Raw genomic sequence first — 18,605 nt, 5'->3', positions numbered from 1 at the left:
AAGTAGTGTAACGACCCTGGGTTTATAAGCGCGGAGGTTCGAGACCTGGTCCCTGCCTGTTTCATTACAGTAGCTTACAATATATTTGATTTCCTGTCCATAAATATAAGTTATAATTCACAATAAGTTTGGCCAGGGATGGGCATCTTTTATGGGAGTGGGGCCATAACAAATCTGAACTCAAGGGGCTGCAGTGACTCGAGGGTCTGCATACATACGCACGAGCCGGCTCGAGGATTTTGGGGGCCCTAAACAAAATTTTAGCCGCCCTCTTGACATCGTTTTAGAGTTCATTTCCTGCAATTCTACACATTTTGCCATAGGGCGTAGAAAACATGTTGCAGTTTTAAATAAAATATGCTGTAATTCTACACATATTGCCACGAGGCAGAGGGAAGATTTTGCAATTGTATAACTAATTCCATGCAATTCTAGTAATTTTGCCATAGGTTGGAGAGACATGTTTGCCGTTTTTAATATGGATCTGAGTGAGTGACAAACGAAATCAACGAGAGCCCCCTGGTCGGTAATTTGACCATGATTACTACACGTTTAGATAGGTAAATGCCTATAGCCAGCTATCTAATTGAGTGACTGTCAGTGACTGACTTGAGAGGAAAAACTTCTGATGCACAACCAAATTTCGAAATTGCACTTTGTGTATTCTACTATTCTAACTCTCATCAGTAAGTAGAGACCCCAACTGAGTTCCAAACAAAATGTTAGTTTTTGTTTTTATTTTATCCGCGGGCCTACAAGAGGGAAGGCTTTAGCCTACATTCATGCGCAACACCTATGCCAATACATTGCACACTATAATTGTATGATTGAATGGCAGACTAGATGTTAACTGTTATATTTGCTTATTATTTCGTTGTTTTTTTCTATTTATGGCATTATAATTTGGCGGGTGCAATAGCGGAACATTTCTGCGCGGTATCGGTTTCTTGCTGTTGCATTTAACCGACCCCACTCTAGTCTGTGGATGATGTTGGCAGGTTAGCATAGGAACATCCCATTTTGGTTAGCCTAGCTAGCTACATGTTTTGCATTAGAGCTAAACTAAGTAGGTAAAAACGGTTTGTCTCTAATTGTCTTTCTGTCGTTTCTTTAGGTGGTAAATATGAAGAAAAAAACAACAGAGAAAAAGGGCCATGTAGTTGCATGGATCAACAAAGCAGAATGGGACCAGGTGCTCGAGTATCTGTACTCAAAGGATTGTGCTTTACAAAAGTATGCATTACACCGAATATCGGCGTGGAAGGGCAGGTAAGGCATACACGTATTTGATCTTCAGATAATGTTTTCCTGTTGCATAATTACTATTTTGTTAGCTAGATAATTGAAGAATAGTTGGTTAGCTTAGCTTGTAGCTAACGTTAGTTCATCCCACCACTGCTGTTTTCTAGTGGACAAAGCCGTTCCTAGATGAAAAATATGATCACATTTGATTATTTTTTTTTCAGATTTGCCCACAACACTCCCATCGCTGTAGAAAGCACAGCAGACCTGGTCAGATGTCAAATACTTGACAGATCAGGAAAACTTGACGCTGACGACCTGGTCTTGCTTTATGGGACAGCACTCATGAGGTTGAAATCGCTTTTTAATGTTTAAATGTGCTCATACAAGTCCGGTCCATTGTTACATTTTCTCACGTGGCTACATACTGTTGCAATCAATGATGTGTGTATATACAGTGCCAGTCAACAGTTGGACACCTACTCATTCCAGGGTTTTTATTTTTACTATGTTCTACATTGTAGAATAATAGTGAAGACATCAACTATGAAATAACACACATGGAATTGTGGTAACCAAAAAAAGTGTTTAAACAAATCAAAATAGATTTTAGATTCTTAAAACCTTTGCCTTGATGACAGCTTTGCACACTCTTGGCATTTTCTCAACCAGCTTCATGAGGAATGCTTTTCCAACAGTCTTGAAGGAGTTCCCACAAATGCTGAGCACTTGTTGGCTGCTTTTCCTTCACTCTGCGGTCCAACTCATCCCAAACCATCTCAATTGGGTTGCAGCACTCCATCACTCTCCTTCTTGGTCAAATAGCCCTTACGTAGCCTGGATGTGTGTTGGGTCATTGTCCTAGTAAGTACAAACCAGATGGGATGGCATATCGCTGCAGAATTCTGTGGTTCACCTACAGTCTCACAAAGACACGGCGGTTGGAACCAAAAATCTCAAATTTGGACTTTTCACCGGTTCACCATTGCTCGTGTTTCTTGGCCCAACCAAGTCTCTTATTCTTATTGGTGTTCTTTAGTAGTGGTTTCTTTTGCAGCTATTCGACCATAAAGGCCTGATTCACGCAGTCTCCTCTGAACAGCTGATGTTGAGATGTCTGTTACTTGAACTATGTGAATCATTTATTTGGTCTGCAATCTGAGGTGCAGTTAACTCTAATGAATATCCTCTGCAGTAGAGGTAACTCTGGGTATTCCTTTCCTGTGGCAGTCATGAGAACCATTTTCATATAGCACTTGATTGTTTTTGCGACTGCACTTGAAACTTTAAAAGTTCTTAATTTTCCGGATTGACTGACCTTCATGCCTTAAAGTAATGATGGACTGTCATTTTTCTTTGCTTATTTGAGCAGTTCTTGCCATAATATGGACTTGGTCTTTTACCAAATACGGCTATCTTCTGTATACCACCCTTACCTTGTCTCAACATAACTGTTTCCCTCAAACGCATTGAGGAAAGAAATTCAAGGCACACCTGTTAATTGAAATGCATTCCAGTTGACTACCTCGTGAAGCTGGTTGAGAGAATGCCAAGCGTGTGCAAAGCTGTCAAAGGCAAAGGGTGGCTACTTTGAAGAATCTTGTTTTAACACTTTTTTTTGGTTACATGATTCCATATATTATTTCATAGTGTATGTCTTCACTATTATTCTACAATGTAGAAAATAGTCCAAATAAAGAAAAACCCTTGAATGAGTAGGTGTCCAAACTTTTGACTGGTACTGTATATAATTTAAAAAACGTGTTTTATTGATTCCTCTATTGGCTTGATATTTTTCTCAATAGGTTTGTCAACTTAATTACAGAGCGTCAGCAGGGGAAAATTGCTCGTCCCCTCAGAAGGCTAGCCAGCAATGTGAGTAATATATGTAATATAATGTGAGTAATATATGTAATATAATGTGAGTAAATATATGTAATTCTTGCATCATGATTAATAAATCTAATATTACATTTTCCTCTGCTCACTACTCATGAAATTATCATGTCATCTGGGGGACCTCACTATACAGGTGATGGAATAATAAATACGTTTTTAAACATGTTTTTATTCTAATGGCTTTTTTAACAGTTGAAGATCCCTGAGTGGATTGTAAACCTCAGACATGACATTACCCACCGCAAGCTCCCTACCTTGAAATGGTGTCGCAAAGGTGAGCATGAAGGAACAGATGAATTTTTCTCTTAAGAATTTCATAATCTCAGAGACCATGGGTTTTTATCCTCATCATCCTCAATAACAATATGATATCATTCCTACTTTCCATTGTGACTTTGGACTTTCTGCAGTGATCTTACTCTTAGTTGTGTTGATGTCTTTTCTATGTTGCAGGTTGTAAGTTTGTGCTGGAGTGGCTTCAGCAGGAGTACTGGTCCAGGCAGCTGGGCAGTGGGCTGGCTGAGAACTGGGAGTCCCAGTCAGAGGGGGAGGATGGAGAAGATGAGCTTCAGAGGCAGGAGGATGAGCTCATCACCAGACAAAAAGAAATTGAATCCTACAGTAAGTTGGAAACATTTGAACACTTTAGATGCTGCTTATTACCCAGTTACATTTTCAAAGGGTATTTAAAACAGCTTTTTTCCCTCTCTTTTCAGAGAAGGCACGAGAGTTATTGATATCTTTTGAAAAAGAGCAGTTTCAGGTATTTACACCCCCGCATTACCCTTTGCCTGTTACATTTTTGTATTGATTTGTGAAATCCCTTAACAGCAGGATTGTTAGGTTTATTTGCACTGTATGCCATGTACGTCAAATGTATGTGAAATGTGAATCATGTGAATCATGCATAATCAACATCAAGGACGATATTTTCTCCAGCTCCAGTTTCAACTGTTCTGCCTTATTATTATTCGACCATGCTGGTCATTTATGAACATTTGAACATCTTGGCCATGTTCTGTTATAATCTCCACCCGGCACAGCCAGAAGAGGACTGGCCACCCCACATAGCCTGGTTCCTCTCTAGGTTTCTTCCTAGGTTTTGGCCTTTCTAGGGAGTTTTTCCTAGCCACCGTGCTTCTACACCTGCATTGCTTGCTGTTTGGGGTTTTAGGCTGGGTTTCTGTACAGCACTTTGAGATATCAGCTGATGTACGAAGGGCTATATAAATAAATTTGATTTGATATGGTTGTGGGAAGTCCTCAAAATATTTAATCACAATTCATAACCACGTAATAATTTTCCTATGATTGTGAGACTTACCCACTCAACTCAACCCACTATATTAGAGGGTGAAGACGTCTGTTCTCTAGTCTGCACAGCATTTCCTCTTCCATCTATAAATGAGGGCCTCTCAAGATAGGCATTTTGTTATTGACATCACTCTTGAGTGATTGGGTTTTCTCTACTGCCAGAAATGTTTATAGTGGTTGGGTGGTCATTACTCTTTTCTTTTGTTTAGACGTTTGAAGGATTTCTAGAGGAGGACAAACAGGCGAGCTTGTGGCCAGAACCCTCTGCAGACATGAGCTGGATCCTTGCCCAGATCAAGCACTTTGCACTAGAGTCTAGGTCAGTTAACACATTTATTGGTATTGCAGTGATTGTCAAATCCACAAACTGCATCAGATTGTATTCTACAAGAATAACGTAATTTAAAAAGCAAAGCTCCGGGCTCTCATTGTTCTTTTTCCCATATAGTGAAATACTAATAGATGCATTGATTGAGGATGGATTCATGGTTCCAACCATTGAACAACTGGTGTCACTTAGTGTCGACAACTCAGGTAAGACTGGGATTAGGTAGATTTTCTCCCAATACATTTCTTAAAATAAATCTGTGTGTAAATCCCATGTTGATTTTATTTACAGATGTTGTAAGACTGGGAACATGTTAAATACTGTAAGCCATACACACTTACCTGAGTGACTAGAATGCCTTTGTTTTTGAAGATGCAGACCCCACTGCTCCCCACCTTCCTCGAGTTGTCCTGCGTTTCTGGCTGCCCCTCCTGAAGGATCTCAACTCTCAGCTCTTCATTCATCTCCTCCTGGAGAAACTGTTTGTGGAGCTGCAGCAGCTCTCTGAAGACAACCAGAAACACAGATCCTTCTACATCGCTGGGTGGATTTCTGAGGTCATCCTCTGCAACTCCAACAGTATGATCATTTTCTACCCCAATAACAAAATAACTATGTAAATACAAAACTGTGCTGGATTTACTGATGTGGATTAATTTTGTTTCTACAGAGAATGAATACCATTATGAATCGAAAATCCAGAGGAAATCCAGACTGAAGGACAAGATCTTTATGAAACGCATCCAGCTGAGGTGGCAGCAACTCCTTGCAGCATGTCTGAATGCTCCCTGCGTGGCCACGCCTCACCTGCTCCAGCAGTAAGTGACTTCATAATGTACATACATCACTTACTGTGTTCTCTACTGTGTTGTACCAGCTTATGAAATATAATTTGTCATTATGTTTGAAAATGACTTACTGTTTGAACTTTTAGGATCCTGGAGGACATGGAACATCCGATGCCCTTGGACACCCGACAGAAGCTACTCAGACTAGCAGTATCTACACTCAGGGGGCAGACTCGGGGTGTGATCCTCCCATGGAGCATTCAGGCCAGCCTAGCGGTATCTACACCCTGGAGAGCCTGCATGAGAGGTTGCGGGTGCAGTCCAGATGCCAGGTCTACATGATGCACCCAGGAATCGTGTCTGACTCACGCAAGGCCCTGCCAGAGAGGACCGAGGACTTCCAAGAGCACCTGAGCCCAGATGTCCTGGCCGAGAGGGCCGCGGAACTCAGGGGTTCTCCCTGGCAAGTTTGCACAGGTCAGTTCAGTTGTCATGCCAATTTGCAGAACATGAATCTGATCTGATTCCACAATATTTCATTAGAATATTACATTTGATCTAAATAGGTTTGTTTTCTCACCTGTCTAGACAAAGTCCAGTGGAAGAATTATCCTCTTGGGAAAGTTCCAGGCCAGTCAGAGGACCCTTCCTGCCTAATGGTAGATAACTTCTCTACCATTATGGTGTTTGACCAGCAGGTGGAAATGGAGAATGCCACTCAGCACAATGCGCATGCAGGGTAAGAAACAAAATGTTTACTATATATCTGTAGGCACCCATAGAAATAAAAGTATGAGTAAGTCAGATCAACCATCACTAAGCAATTGTACTTAGCTGATCAGTAATGTTTCTCTTAATCTCTCCAGTGTCTCAATGCCACACAGAGTCACCACGGATGGGCTTCTCTGGACACACAATGACATCAGCAAATTGAAAGCTGGCCTGCAACTGTTTTAAACAAATATGCCAATACTGTAAAATAAAGGCCTTCACTGTCATTGATCTTCATCTGCAAACGCATTGCATTGTTTCTACTCTGACATGCCAAAAGCATTTATTGTTTTTTTCCAGCAAAGGCACGTGGCAAATAAAAGTACTTAAAGACTACCCAAGACATTGTATTACGTTCTTTTGATTTTAAATATTAAATTCCATCTTACTTGCAAACAAGGTTCATGAATCCCTGTTATGCCACTAATGTCAATTACAATTGGCAAATTCTTATGAATTTAGTCAGTCAGAACAGTGTTCTGGAAATCAGTGTGTGGCACAAATAAATCAAATCAAAGTTTGTCACATGCACAGGACACAGTACCATTTAATTGCTTACTTACAAGTTCTTATAACAAAGGTGACTAGTTTCAGCAGCCATCTGAACCACTCTGCTGGCCCTTGGATGGGGAACTGCTATAGAATATCAAAATTCCGTTGGACATTCCGAGAACACTTGACACGGCCAACAAAAGAACACTGTATAAACATAGTCTTGCTTTATTTGAGGAAACAAACACTTCGTCATTGAGACTTACATTTTGTTTGAGCCAACAGACCCAAAGAGTTAGTTTTGTCTTTTGGTAATTGTTTTGTCACTTAAAACAATTTTAAAAGCAATGCATTTAATTCAACATGGAATAGAACAAACTACTGCAGCTCATAGCACACGGCCTAGTTGTCAACTCACTCTTATAACCCTTTTACATTGCAAAACCACAATACAAGACAGTTCAATGTAACTTTAGGACATGAGAGCTGCACTAATTCACAAATGACTTGGTAAGCGCATTTATCATTCATAATAGCACACAGCAATATTGTTTTTGTTGTAAATCTCATAGTACCTGAGAATTTATATTGTGGGTGTATGAGAATTTACCATTTCAGGTAAGCTGATATATTTAGAACACAATTCAAGGTTAATCTACACATTGGAAATTTCTGTAGTTTTTCAAACATCTACCTGCTGTGTTCAATTCCAACAAAATCAACTGCAAGTTGCTCAGACCACCAATATCAGACTGAAATCAGTCAGTCATCACAAACAAGCCTATCTTGTAAATTCAAATGTAATTACAAAGGCTCACAGCAAAAATATAATTTCTCATTTGAAACAATAGAATTTAAACCAATATACTCTCACATGCTTTAAAATACTTAAGGCTAGATCAAGTGCCTCTGGTGAGAGTCACAGATTTCTAAAGTAAACCACAAATCAATAGTTATAATCTTGTCACCAAAAAAGGGGGTTATCCATCAAATATTTTTCCATGGGTTTTACCCATGTCCAACCAGAGGTAATTGACGCGGTCTCATAAATACTAAATCATACCGACACTCGACTTTACTGTGGCAGTAGCCTAAGAGTTGAATATAGTATTATGGGGTCAAATTATTTTTTTAAAAGTATTTATTTAATAAATAACCCCCTAGGTGTCGTAACCCAAGCATATATGACTGACATTGCAACCTATTCAGTTTTCTGTGCAGCAATTAAAAGTTAACCAGTTTTGGCATGTTTTTCAATATGTCAATACATTTAAATATAGATGGTATCAACACAGGAATAGAGCAGATATGGATAAAAAAAAGTTAGAGAGGGGTCACATTTTTTACCAAGCTGCTTGGGTTACAACACAGCAAAAAAACATTGATGCAACAAGTTAAATAGCGCATTGAAACTGTACAATGAGTGGTCATTTCAGTATTAATACATACACAGAGAAAGGACACGATGCTTACATCTGCACACAGGGTATCTATGCACTTCCATGTAGCACGTAAGTGTCCCTGTAAATAAACTACTGTGCCCAGTAAGAAAAAGTACATACCAATGGGCTACTCCCAGTGACACACAGTGTCACAAACATTATGGCATTGTATTTTTTTTCCTTAAATAAAACTTTTAATGATACTGTACATTTCATAAATATATTTTACAATCAAGAAATAGATACAATTTGTATCAACAAACAAAGGTCATTTCTAGACATTTTAGGCTTTGTTGTTTGCGGCACTTCAAAATGGGGGGGGGGGGACCTCTTCTACTCCCATCAAAAATATGAAACATGCACGTCATGTCAAAAATAAACAAAATATGAACGTGTATTAGATATGGCCCAAGACCTTGATTCCAGATCATATTTTACTCACTGAGAAAAGAAACAATTCCATAAGTCTTTAGAAATAATATTATAACCAACATATTTCACATCATATGAAACCTTTCAAACGTGATGGAAAGTAGTGAGGGGAAAAGGTAGGCACGCAAACTGTAAGCCAAATGCCAGAAACAACCCTGACGGCAGCCTCGCTTTCTGAGTGTTTCACAGGAAGAAACATTTAGGCAGTGTGTCACACCTTCTCATGAAGAGACAACAGGCCCAACATGGCCTGCTCTTAGTTCATGAAAAAACAAAAGTCAACAAAGCCCCAAAATTCTTTTGGGCAAATAACATTCAGAAATGTTTTTTTGTTTTCTTTACATGTGTTCATTTATATGGGTTGTCTCTCAGCATTAATAAGGAAATGGATGCTTTTCTTTAAAGCATTTTGCCAAAGAGACTTCACCAGTTCCTTAGTAATTACAAATAAGTCATGTTAGACACAATGGAAGTACCATTAAGTCACATGCCAGTTCCCAATGATATATACACATGCTCAAAATGATTCCAATAATGTTCATGTAACACAGTTACATTAATGTAACTAATCAACACAGCAAGCCATACAATATACCATAGGAAAGGCTTACAACACTGGTGTGATGTTACACTACTATCCAATCAATTGTCTGCGTCAAAACTATAATTGCTTTATAATGACAAGGTCAATTATCTATCTTTTTGGCATTATTTCAGCAGCTTTGAAATGGCTTTCATGTGTCATATGAGCACAGGTGTTTTAAGTCTGATCTTTCCCAGTTCTAGTTTGGCTTGCTTATATACGTGCACTCACAAGTTCTACCAAAATAGTAGCTTTGTAAAGTGAGATTGAGAAAATATATATATATATATATATATCATTCTAAATACTTACAGTGCTTAACATTTAAAAAGCAAAAGAGACTGACCTCAACAACATAAGGATATTCATTGAAATCCATTAAACAATGACTGGAGAAGTGAGGTCATTCAGATATAAGGCCATTAAAATGTAAAAGTTCATGCTCTGAGGTATGGTTGCACTCACTTCCCTCTGTCTTTTACCACAAATCATTGCACAATAAACAACAAAGTCACATAGTATTTACATCAGTGTCAGATATGCACAATATTATCTAGGTATAGTGAACTAATTCCTCACTGTATCAAATGATAGAGGACTACGTTTAAATTCAAATACATAATCTTACCATCAGTCAAAGTTTCCCTTACATTTGATTATAATGATTTTGGGTTTCTGAATTTCATGAGGAGAAATTGTTTTGATGACAATCAAATAACTTCAAATATAGAATACTAATACTATTCAGACAATTGTAGCTTAAAAAATAAAATAAAAACACTTAATGGCAAGACCTCAGCTTCGTGACAATGACAGCAGCGAGTTGTTGTGGGTCCGTTAGATGAGGGTTTTTCTCCATGACAGAGTGCACCACGAAAGCGGGGAAGATGTTGCAGAGGTTGCGGTATGTTTGGTACTGGTGCTCTGGGATGACATGGCGCTCCTGGTGCTCGGCTTGAGGCGGGTTCTCCCACGGAGACCTCCAGATCTGCTCCATCTTGTCAGGCATGCTGCGGACCATCACCCGCTCACAACACGGCTGCATCAGGCTGTTACTCAGGGGGTACGAGTGGTATCCATAGGATTCACTGCCGCAGGGCAGCGGGTCCCAGCTGGCATGCTGCTCGCGGCACAGTGGGGGTCTCCGCTGCCTCATGGGGTTACTCTCGTACAGCCTGGAGTCTGAGATGCTGTCCATGCGTGTCATGCCCAGGGAGCGTCCCGGTTGTGAGGACTGTGACGGGAGGACATTCTGAGGTAAGGGGTAGTCCCCTGGGCAGCTGGACCTGGCCCCAACAGCAGGGTGCTGGACATGCGGTGCCAGGTGGGATATGGACTGCTTCCTGCTTGGACCCTGCTTAGGCTGCTCAGGGCCATAGCTCTGCACTCGGGTCAGGGCCTCGTGGTGGAACCCCCCATGGGAGAAGGCCTGGAGTCTGCTCTGTGCAGGAGACTGCTGCCCCTTTATGCTCTCATCCAGGCTACTGTCCACTGAGCTCATGTATAATTCCCCATAAGAGGAGAAGGAGTCACTGTTCGAGTGGCTGAGGCAGGGCTCAGGGCAATGCTGGCTGGGATTTCGCTGATAAATCCCATGCTCATGCTCCATGCTACAGAAGCTGTCCACGTTGTGCATGCTGCTCATGCTCATGTTAGAAAAATCACTAAGCATAGAGTAGTATCCGTGGTCTGTGCTCACAGAATCATATTTAGGAAACTGTTCACTGTAAGTGACAGAAGCACCATGGCTGTTGGTGACTAGGATGGGTGGGTGTGGGTACTGTACACTAGACATGTGTTCCAGGGAGCTGTGGGTGAACTGGAGGGAGCCGGGTACTGGGCTGCTGGCTGATCGAGTGTTCAAGGCACCAGCCCCGTGGCTCTTAGCAGGCTGCATGGTGGGCACACTGAGGGCAGACACGAGGGAAGGCACAGAATTTGCCTCAGGCTTACGGACAGCAGACAGTCTCTCCTCTGGCTCGCAGGCCACTGAGCGGATGCTGGGATCAGACTGGCGCTTGGGGGCCACACGTTTAGCCTCAGAGCCACTGTCCCCCTTAGCTGTGGTGGGTCCAGTGCCACACTTGGCCAGGGCCCCCTCGCTCATTGTCTTTACAGCAGACAACTTGGCAAACGCTCTCAGTTCATCAGCCACTGACCGCTGAGGCTGGTTTGCACGCTCTGGGTGATAGTACTTGCACTTATGTCCATAAGTGCATTTTTTCCCTGTTCAAGGTGATATAAAAGAGAGCACAAGTTAAACAATATTGACATCAGCAGTACAACCACAAAAATAAAATCATAATTTGTTGAGACAACCTACCATATGGACAGGGTTGCTTTTTGTGCTCTGGAACAACAGGACGCTTGCGGAGGAAATTTTCTAAACTTGGACCATGTCTTCCTAAAGGATCATCAGGTGGCATGAATCTGAAACATAAAAGGAGAATATGCTTAGTCATTCTGTAGTTAATTATACTTCCTACCCAAGTCGCTGAGGGCTCTGATGACTTACTTATCATTGACAAATGAGTACATCAGCAGTCGCTCCTCTATGAACTTCTTCCACTCTGGCTTCTCATTCTGTAAGTCCCTGTAGTTGTCATTTGACACAATAATGCCATCAGAGTCACAGGCCAGCTTCACTATGAAGCGATCATCATAGCACACCACTCTCCTTCCTTGGACTCTTCTAGATGGGGTGAACACTAGGATCTTTTCTTTCTCTAGCTTCCGCAAAATGTCTTGGTCTGTGAAAAGAAAAGCATTAAATTAGTGAAGAACAGCAGTGTACAAATTGTTACATGTAGGCCTATGTACCTGTGGTTTCACATTGACATTTTCATATGCATTGCATTTGAAAACAAACTCAAATTAATTGTGGATAAACATTTATCCAAAATTCATGTTACTGTTCATTCAGAATTATATACTTAAAATGTTAGTTATTTTTCAAACTGTGGGTCGTGCTTTTTTGCATGGGGAAAATGGAGCTCAATGTCCAAACATGTTGATTAAAAAAGCACACACACACAGATACCCCCCACCCCTCCCCCAACACAGACCATTTTTAGAAAACATCTTGTCTAATGTGGCTAATTGAAGTAGAGCTTTAGTACCTGTAATGGGGGCATCAGGTCTCGACTGCTCTTTCCTCCAGGCAGGAACAAACACTGTGATGTCTTTGTGTCCTTTCTCCAAAAACCAATCAACAGCCAATTGGATACCAAGGCAAGAGAACACCTCTTTGTTTCCATGGCTACAAAACAACACAACCAAATCTAGTAAAAGGTCTGCTTGTAAAGCTAATTAAATTACAGCCATAAAAAAAACAGATGGCTCAGAACATTCTGCATGAGGCGAGATTTGTTTTGATTGTGTGCGTCTAATAGAGACTTACCTCATCGCCACATTCGATCCATCAATGACGATAGGCCTGAGATTATCATAAGGATCCACAGAATCATCTTCAAGTGACACCTCTGGACTGACAGCCTCTTTGACACAGGGGCCTCCACGGGAGACGAACGTGCCGGTGTTACTGCTGGCTTGAACCTCCGGTTCTCCTTTATTACCAAGCCTTACAAGCTCAGCCAGAATGTCATTGATAAGGGCAGCAGCCCCTAACTTGTTCAGCACGGTCTCCACCTGTTCACCTGAGTATCCCAGCTTCAAGGCAAACTCCATCTTGGTTTGGTACTCCTTGTCACTGGCATGTTTAAGCACTGCAGTGGCCTTGGTGTCTTCAATGCGGAGCTCTGGTAGAGTGCAGCTCTGGGAGAAGCTGGGCCGGTCCAGGCATGGAGAGCGACAGAGCTGCCGGTGAGGCTTGGTGGCACTGAAGGGCTCTTTCCTCTTACAGCCGCCGCTGTTCAGCTGCAGCTGATGCTGCTCCTCGGACTCGCTCTCTGAGCTGCTTCCCTCCTCAGACTCCCCACTGGGCTGCTGGGCCTCAGTCAGCTCAGGGGCCTCTTCCCTGCATGGGTGTTTCTCCATTTTGATCTTCTCCACCATCGACCATGCCGTCATCACGTTCCTCTCGCCACCGGAGATGTCCACCACATGCTCCCTCACCTCCACCACAGCCTGAGAATCATACTCGATGGCTGACTTCAGCGCAGCCAGCTGTATGTGTGAAGCCAACGTTAGCCGCTCCCTCTTTCGGTGAGCTGGCGAAATTAAGGACACTATGTAATCCTGGAGGAAAACAAAGGGTAATTGTCAATAAATCACCAAACTGGCCAAATGTCATCCCTGTCTATAAGTACAAAATTAAATGCATGTCTAATTCATGTGTAAATGTTAAGTATGGCCTCAGAGGAAATCTAAGGTCCCTGAACTCCCCATGAAATGTAAAAACTGGAATGGTGCAATGCACCAGACTCTTCAATAAATTGATGTGTCAATTAATTGTATCCGTTCCTGTTCAAATAAAATATAAATCTTATCCATTGTCATTGACTTAATGTAAAGGCTGAGATGCATGAGATTACATGAGCATTTAAACAATAAATATGCATACAGACCCAAGTGCTTTAAAACAAATGGAAACGGATTGCATGTGCTCCTGAAACCGGTACTTCCCCAGGTCTTGCAGATAGTAGATTGAGAGCTACTTCCATTAGTGCTTCAAGAGGCTCAGCCCATGAAATGGGTTGCCTAGCAACACAGCCCTGTCATCAGCTAACTGCTTTTTAGCAGTCACGACTAACAGAACACAGTCCATCTTTCTCTAGGCAGCCTGACAAACATGGTTAACGTAGCATGCCTCAAAATATGAGATTTACAATGTAAAACACTAGTAATATTAGGCGCATAAATCAATGTAAGAAACAAACACAACAAAAGCATTAATTCAGTACATTGCTACATATTTTCCCCAGTTTTATACAGATTGTATCCTAACCACCACATTGTCAAGAGCCAAAGCTAAGGGAAAAACAGACGTTTGATAATCACATAAAAACAGAAAATGTCCATCTCTAGTAGTCTTTCTATGGTGTTCTTCTATCAAAGGGTAAAAATAATATAATGAGCCTTATGCTTATGATGAGCCTAAAGGTTTTATTGACTTACTTACTTAGAGAGCCTAATTATTTCCCCACCTCATATCAAAGAAAGTGAGTCAAGACTCTATAGAAAACATAAGATAATAGAGTAGATCTGGCCTGAGAAAGTGGTGGAATGAAACTACAGTACTTGATCCTTAGAACAAATATAGCTAGGCTATACATGATAAGAACAATAACCTATTGGGAAGAGACGGAGCACATTCAATAACAAAAGTGGCAGATTATTTTCAGATGCCCTCACAACATCAACACAAAGACATTTGTGTATATGTAGGAAACCTGGTAGCTACCCCACACAACAATACTGATGTGTTGGAATTTCCTGGCATTACATGGCATAACAGCAAAGAAGCCCCATCCTTTCCCCCCTCCACAGAACAGGCTGAGGCACAGCAAGGCCACAAGACTAAAGCACTGCACATGCACAGGCTTGTGCAGCCCTGTCTCATAGCAACAAGTGGAACATGTGCCTTCAGAAGCACCAGATGGTTGGTCAAGCTGAAACGTAAATGGATGCTGAGGCCCCACAGCGAAGCTGCAAAGTACAGATATGCTGCAGTAATAGAGGTCTCTAAAGCACACAACACCATGAGTAAGTCAAAACGATGTCAAATAAGTCAAAACGATGTCAAATAAGGGGTCATTTAAGTAGCTATGATGAGGTTTGCAACATTAGTGCGAAATGTTCGTAGCTGGTGCTGCTTACAGAATGAACGTTAGAACGGATTCATTGGTGTCTAAGGTGAGCTAATACTGATTAGATAGATAGCAAGATCCTACGAGTTTATTTGGCACATTTGGCATCACGTTTCAGAAACATTCGTGCAAAGGGTAGCTAGCTGGGCTAGTTAATACTACTAGCTAGAGCTCACAATCATATCAAAGAAATAAATACCTGTGATCATATTTCCCATACATTACTGGTAACGTTAACGTCGTTGGCTAGATGAGATCGAGACCTGTAGACACTAGCTAGCTAACACATTAGCTGAAAAGCGTCCAACAGAAATGAACCACATCATTTAGGTCAATTTTGGCACTGTAATAATGGCATCTATTCAGAGAAAAAAAAATACTCAAACAAGTTGTATAGCACTAGCTAACTACGTTTGCGAAGTAGCTAACGTTAGCTACTATTAGCTAGTTAGCTAAGAATGTAGCAGTAACGTTAGTTAACGTATACTAGCTAGCTAACGTTAGCAACATAAGACTGAAAACAAAAAGGACAGTACGTTACATGTAACTCTAGTCAGACGTTACCAACTCCACTACAATAACAGATGAGCGTAATAGGCTAACCTTCGTTAGTACTAGTTAGCTGCAAACATTAGCCTGCTAGCTAGCGAACGTTACTCTCCAGTCCAGAGATAGATAGGCTGTTAAACACAAAGCATATGTTAACGTCCCAGAAAAGTTACATACTTTTGCCTTGGTGCAGTCATCTTCCTCGCCCTCTCCGACACGAACTATGATTATATTGCTGGTGCTGACATTTGCGCTGTCGCAGTTTGACTCAGCGGATCCGTAGCTGACCCTCACCCGGAAAATACGCTCAATGTGCTGGATGGAGCGGTGAAGCAATGGGCCTGCATTTGCGGGCACTGCCAGCTCCAAAACCATTTATTATGATAAATCAACGACTCACGAATACAACGCACTCAGCTGTCTCACGAATTGCTTAGCTGTGATGTTTTGTTCAGAATGTAGTAAAGTAGATGTATTTAAGTTATATAGCTAGCTAGCTATTACAGTCTATTCACGAACATTACAGCTAGCTTAAATATCATTCATCATCCCCTCCCTTCATCATTTCTGACAGCCTCCCACATACTGTCTCTTAGCAACAAGTAGGACGCCCTCTGACGCCGATTCCGTGCAATGTCTGCTAAACTAAAAATAAACATTCTGGGGCCGTTCCAGGTCGTCTTTTTGCAATCCCGCTGCATAGAGGATCATATTTTAGATTATCTGCAGAAGGAATTTGCAGAAGGAATTACCACCTCATAAAGCCAGTCCACTTTAATCAACACAGACTGTTTTAACTGCAAATTCAATTTGGCTATTTATTTTCAGCAAACTTTAAAAAGTATTAGCAGACTCACATGGCCTCAAATATCATAACTCTTGTTTTGGTGGGCATTCCATCTACAGGCTGTTATCTTTTGAAATGTGCATGTTGAACTGAAATGTGCATGTCTTACTAAATACTACCCCCCATTCCTTATTATCTAGGCTACTGTATCACAATGTCCTATGTAAAACTGTTTTTAGCCTCAACACTAATGACTGTCATAAGGTAGTTGATTATCTGTGTGCATCCCCTGAACCCCAAGCTGTGCCCTCCTATGTACTTATCCTTCACTTCCCCCAACTCATTTTCAAGAGATTACCACAATCCCCTCTTTACCTAGGTTTATTCAGAGATTGCAACCTCCGTCCATTGTCCTTCCCTCCCGCTGTTTTTCCCCACACACCAGTAAGTACACTCTTTTGAAAACATCTGGGATACATCACAAAAGACTTTAACTCCAAATCTTCTGGCCATCCTGAAGACAAAGCTTGTTTGCAGCCCAAAACATTGGAAGGCTATTGATTTAGCATTCTATCGTGGTACCCATACGTAAAAAGTGTCTTCGAAATAGCATATGATTAACTTTGCAATATCATGAGTAGGGCTCCTTTTGACAATACAGGCCTATGGGATGATGTATTAGTCACTATAGTACAGTGGGATTTTAGACTGTTTGGAATCCTTATTACAGGATCAGAGTTAAGACTTAAGACAAAAAAAGTTAAAAATACATTTTATTTACACTGATAAATATACACTGAAATCAGTGGATAATAAACATTCCATAAATAACTCTTAGACAAGGCAAGTGGGCACTCAAAAAATGACTGTCATGTGGCAAAAAGTTGTCCATAGAGTAATCGCCTCATATTGTGACACCTGTGTACAACTGTTCTGTGTGCATTGGAGTCTGAGGGATGGAATGGACCAGTTGGTGTCCGTACATTGAGCGGTTATCTAAGAATGGAGCCATTAGCAACGTGTGCTCTGGGGGCATCCCATAGTTTAGATATGGCTGATAGAATGGACCAGGGGGCTGCGGATGACGCACACACTGGTTAGACTGTGTGCTTGAAACAGGGTATCCATTATTCAAAGGCGCAACATACATGTTTACGTTGACATCAGTGCCAGGAGTGGAGGTGGTTGGTTGTCTTGGGGGTGCCAATGTTGATCTTCCTGTTGAGCTGGAACTAGACTGGCGAGATGGAGTCATGCTTTCTGGAGATGGCCCTCCAGATTCCAACAGGCTGGTCTGGAAGGGTGCTGATGCATTTTGACGATCCTGTGCCTTTGGCTTTAGGCACTGGCAGCAGCATATGGACACAATGGTACCAAGTAGCACAAAGGACAGAAATGTGCTCACAACTATCACAAATGGCAAGTAGGCGGGTACTGGAGGGAAAAAAAGATAGAACAAAATGTAAATGCTGAACCACAAACCACGATCGATGAATTGTATACATTGAACCAAAATTACTATGCCTGCTATTTATTTCTAACATAAATGCTTTAACCTTTCCAAGGGAGAGATCATTTAGCCATTACATTTTAAATGTTGAATAAACCAAAAATAGAAAATGTTGACACAAAATCTTACCCGTTGGTGTCATGTTGATTGTGTTATCGTTTTCAAATTCAAAAAATTCTTCCAGGTCACAGGAGCTCTGATCCAGCCTCGCCTCCACAGCCGTGCAACAGTAGCGGAGAGCACAGGTCCCACAGCAGTACTTTGCATCCTGGCCGTCATACTGCTCTGGACACTGGAAGCCCTTGTGCCAGATCTTGTAAGAGTCGGACCAGCCATGGCAATACTCTCCTGAGCTGGCCACAATATGTTTGTGCATCAAAGAGAAAAATAAATATAAAGCAATTAAAAAACGCATCTTGTATGACAGGAAAAACCCTCACACCCAATTGGTGAAACAGCTGTTTGGAGCTTCAAAAAGTTCAAATCAAAAGCCCAATGACATGCTCACAATTGGGAAGAAAATGGTCAATGAAATATCAACAACAATTCAATGAATGAAAAAGTGATGTTATGCAGTCAATGGTCAAGTGGTGAAGCAAGGCAGATCTGTGACCATAATGTGAGTATGTGGCTATTTCACTTCTGTTTTATCCTCTGCCCCCCTCCCTCACACCTATTGTGTGCCTAATATGGGAGGGGC

General features: G+C 41.4%; 2 protein-coding genes across 2 annotated transcripts; one reads left to right on the top strand and one right to left on the bottom strand.

Moving 5' to 3' along the window:
• The first annotated feature begins 1,036 nt into the window (after positions 1 to 1,036).
• On the top strand, positions 1,037 to 6,678 carry las1l (LAS1 like ribosome biogenesis factor). The gene is given in 14 exon segments (XM_029628064.2): positions 1,037 to 1,269; positions 1,467 to 1,592; positions 3,048 to 3,117; positions 3,334 to 3,415; positions 3,595 to 3,762; positions 3,858 to 3,904; positions 4,665 to 4,774; positions 4,904 to 4,989; positions 5,156 to 5,362; positions 5,454 to 5,601; positions 5,718 to 5,776; positions 5,779 to 6,048; positions 6,160 to 6,310; positions 6,438 to 6,678. Coding segments are annotated over 14 exon segments (1,761 nt in total). The 5' UTR covers positions 1,037 to 1,123; the 3' UTR covers positions 6,529 to 6,678.
• Positions 6,679 to 7,046: 368 nt separating this feature from the next.
• Positions 7,047 to 16,205, bottom strand: LOC115105732 (probable ribonuclease ZC3H12B). Its single transcript, XM_029628062.2, has 6 exons — positions 15,786 to 16,205; positions 12,692 to 13,488; positions 12,411 to 12,550; positions 11,807 to 12,041; positions 11,615 to 11,721; positions 7,047 to 11,517 (listed from the first exon to the last, which is right to left on the bottom strand). Exons 1-6 carry the CDS (start codon positions 15,981 to 15,983, stop codon positions 10,073 to 10,075), a joined length of 2,922 nt encoding a protein of 973 aa, XP_029483922.1. The 5' UTR covers positions 15,984 to 16,205; the 3' UTR covers positions 7,047 to 10,072.
• Between the last annotated feature and the right edge of the window lie 2,400 nt (positions 16,206 to 18,605).

Source organism: Oncorhynchus nerka, linkage group LG22 (assembly GCF_034236695.1).
Source record: "Oncorhynchus nerka isolate Pitt River linkage group LG22, Oner_Uvic_2.0, whole genome shotgun sequence".
In the NCBI taxonomy this organism is placed as follows: Eukaryota; Metazoa; Chordata; class Actinopteri; order Salmoniformes; family Salmonidae; genus Oncorhynchus; species Oncorhynchus nerka.
Note: the sequence above shows the minus strand (reverse complement) of the source record. Positions and strands in the feature narration are given on the sequence as shown.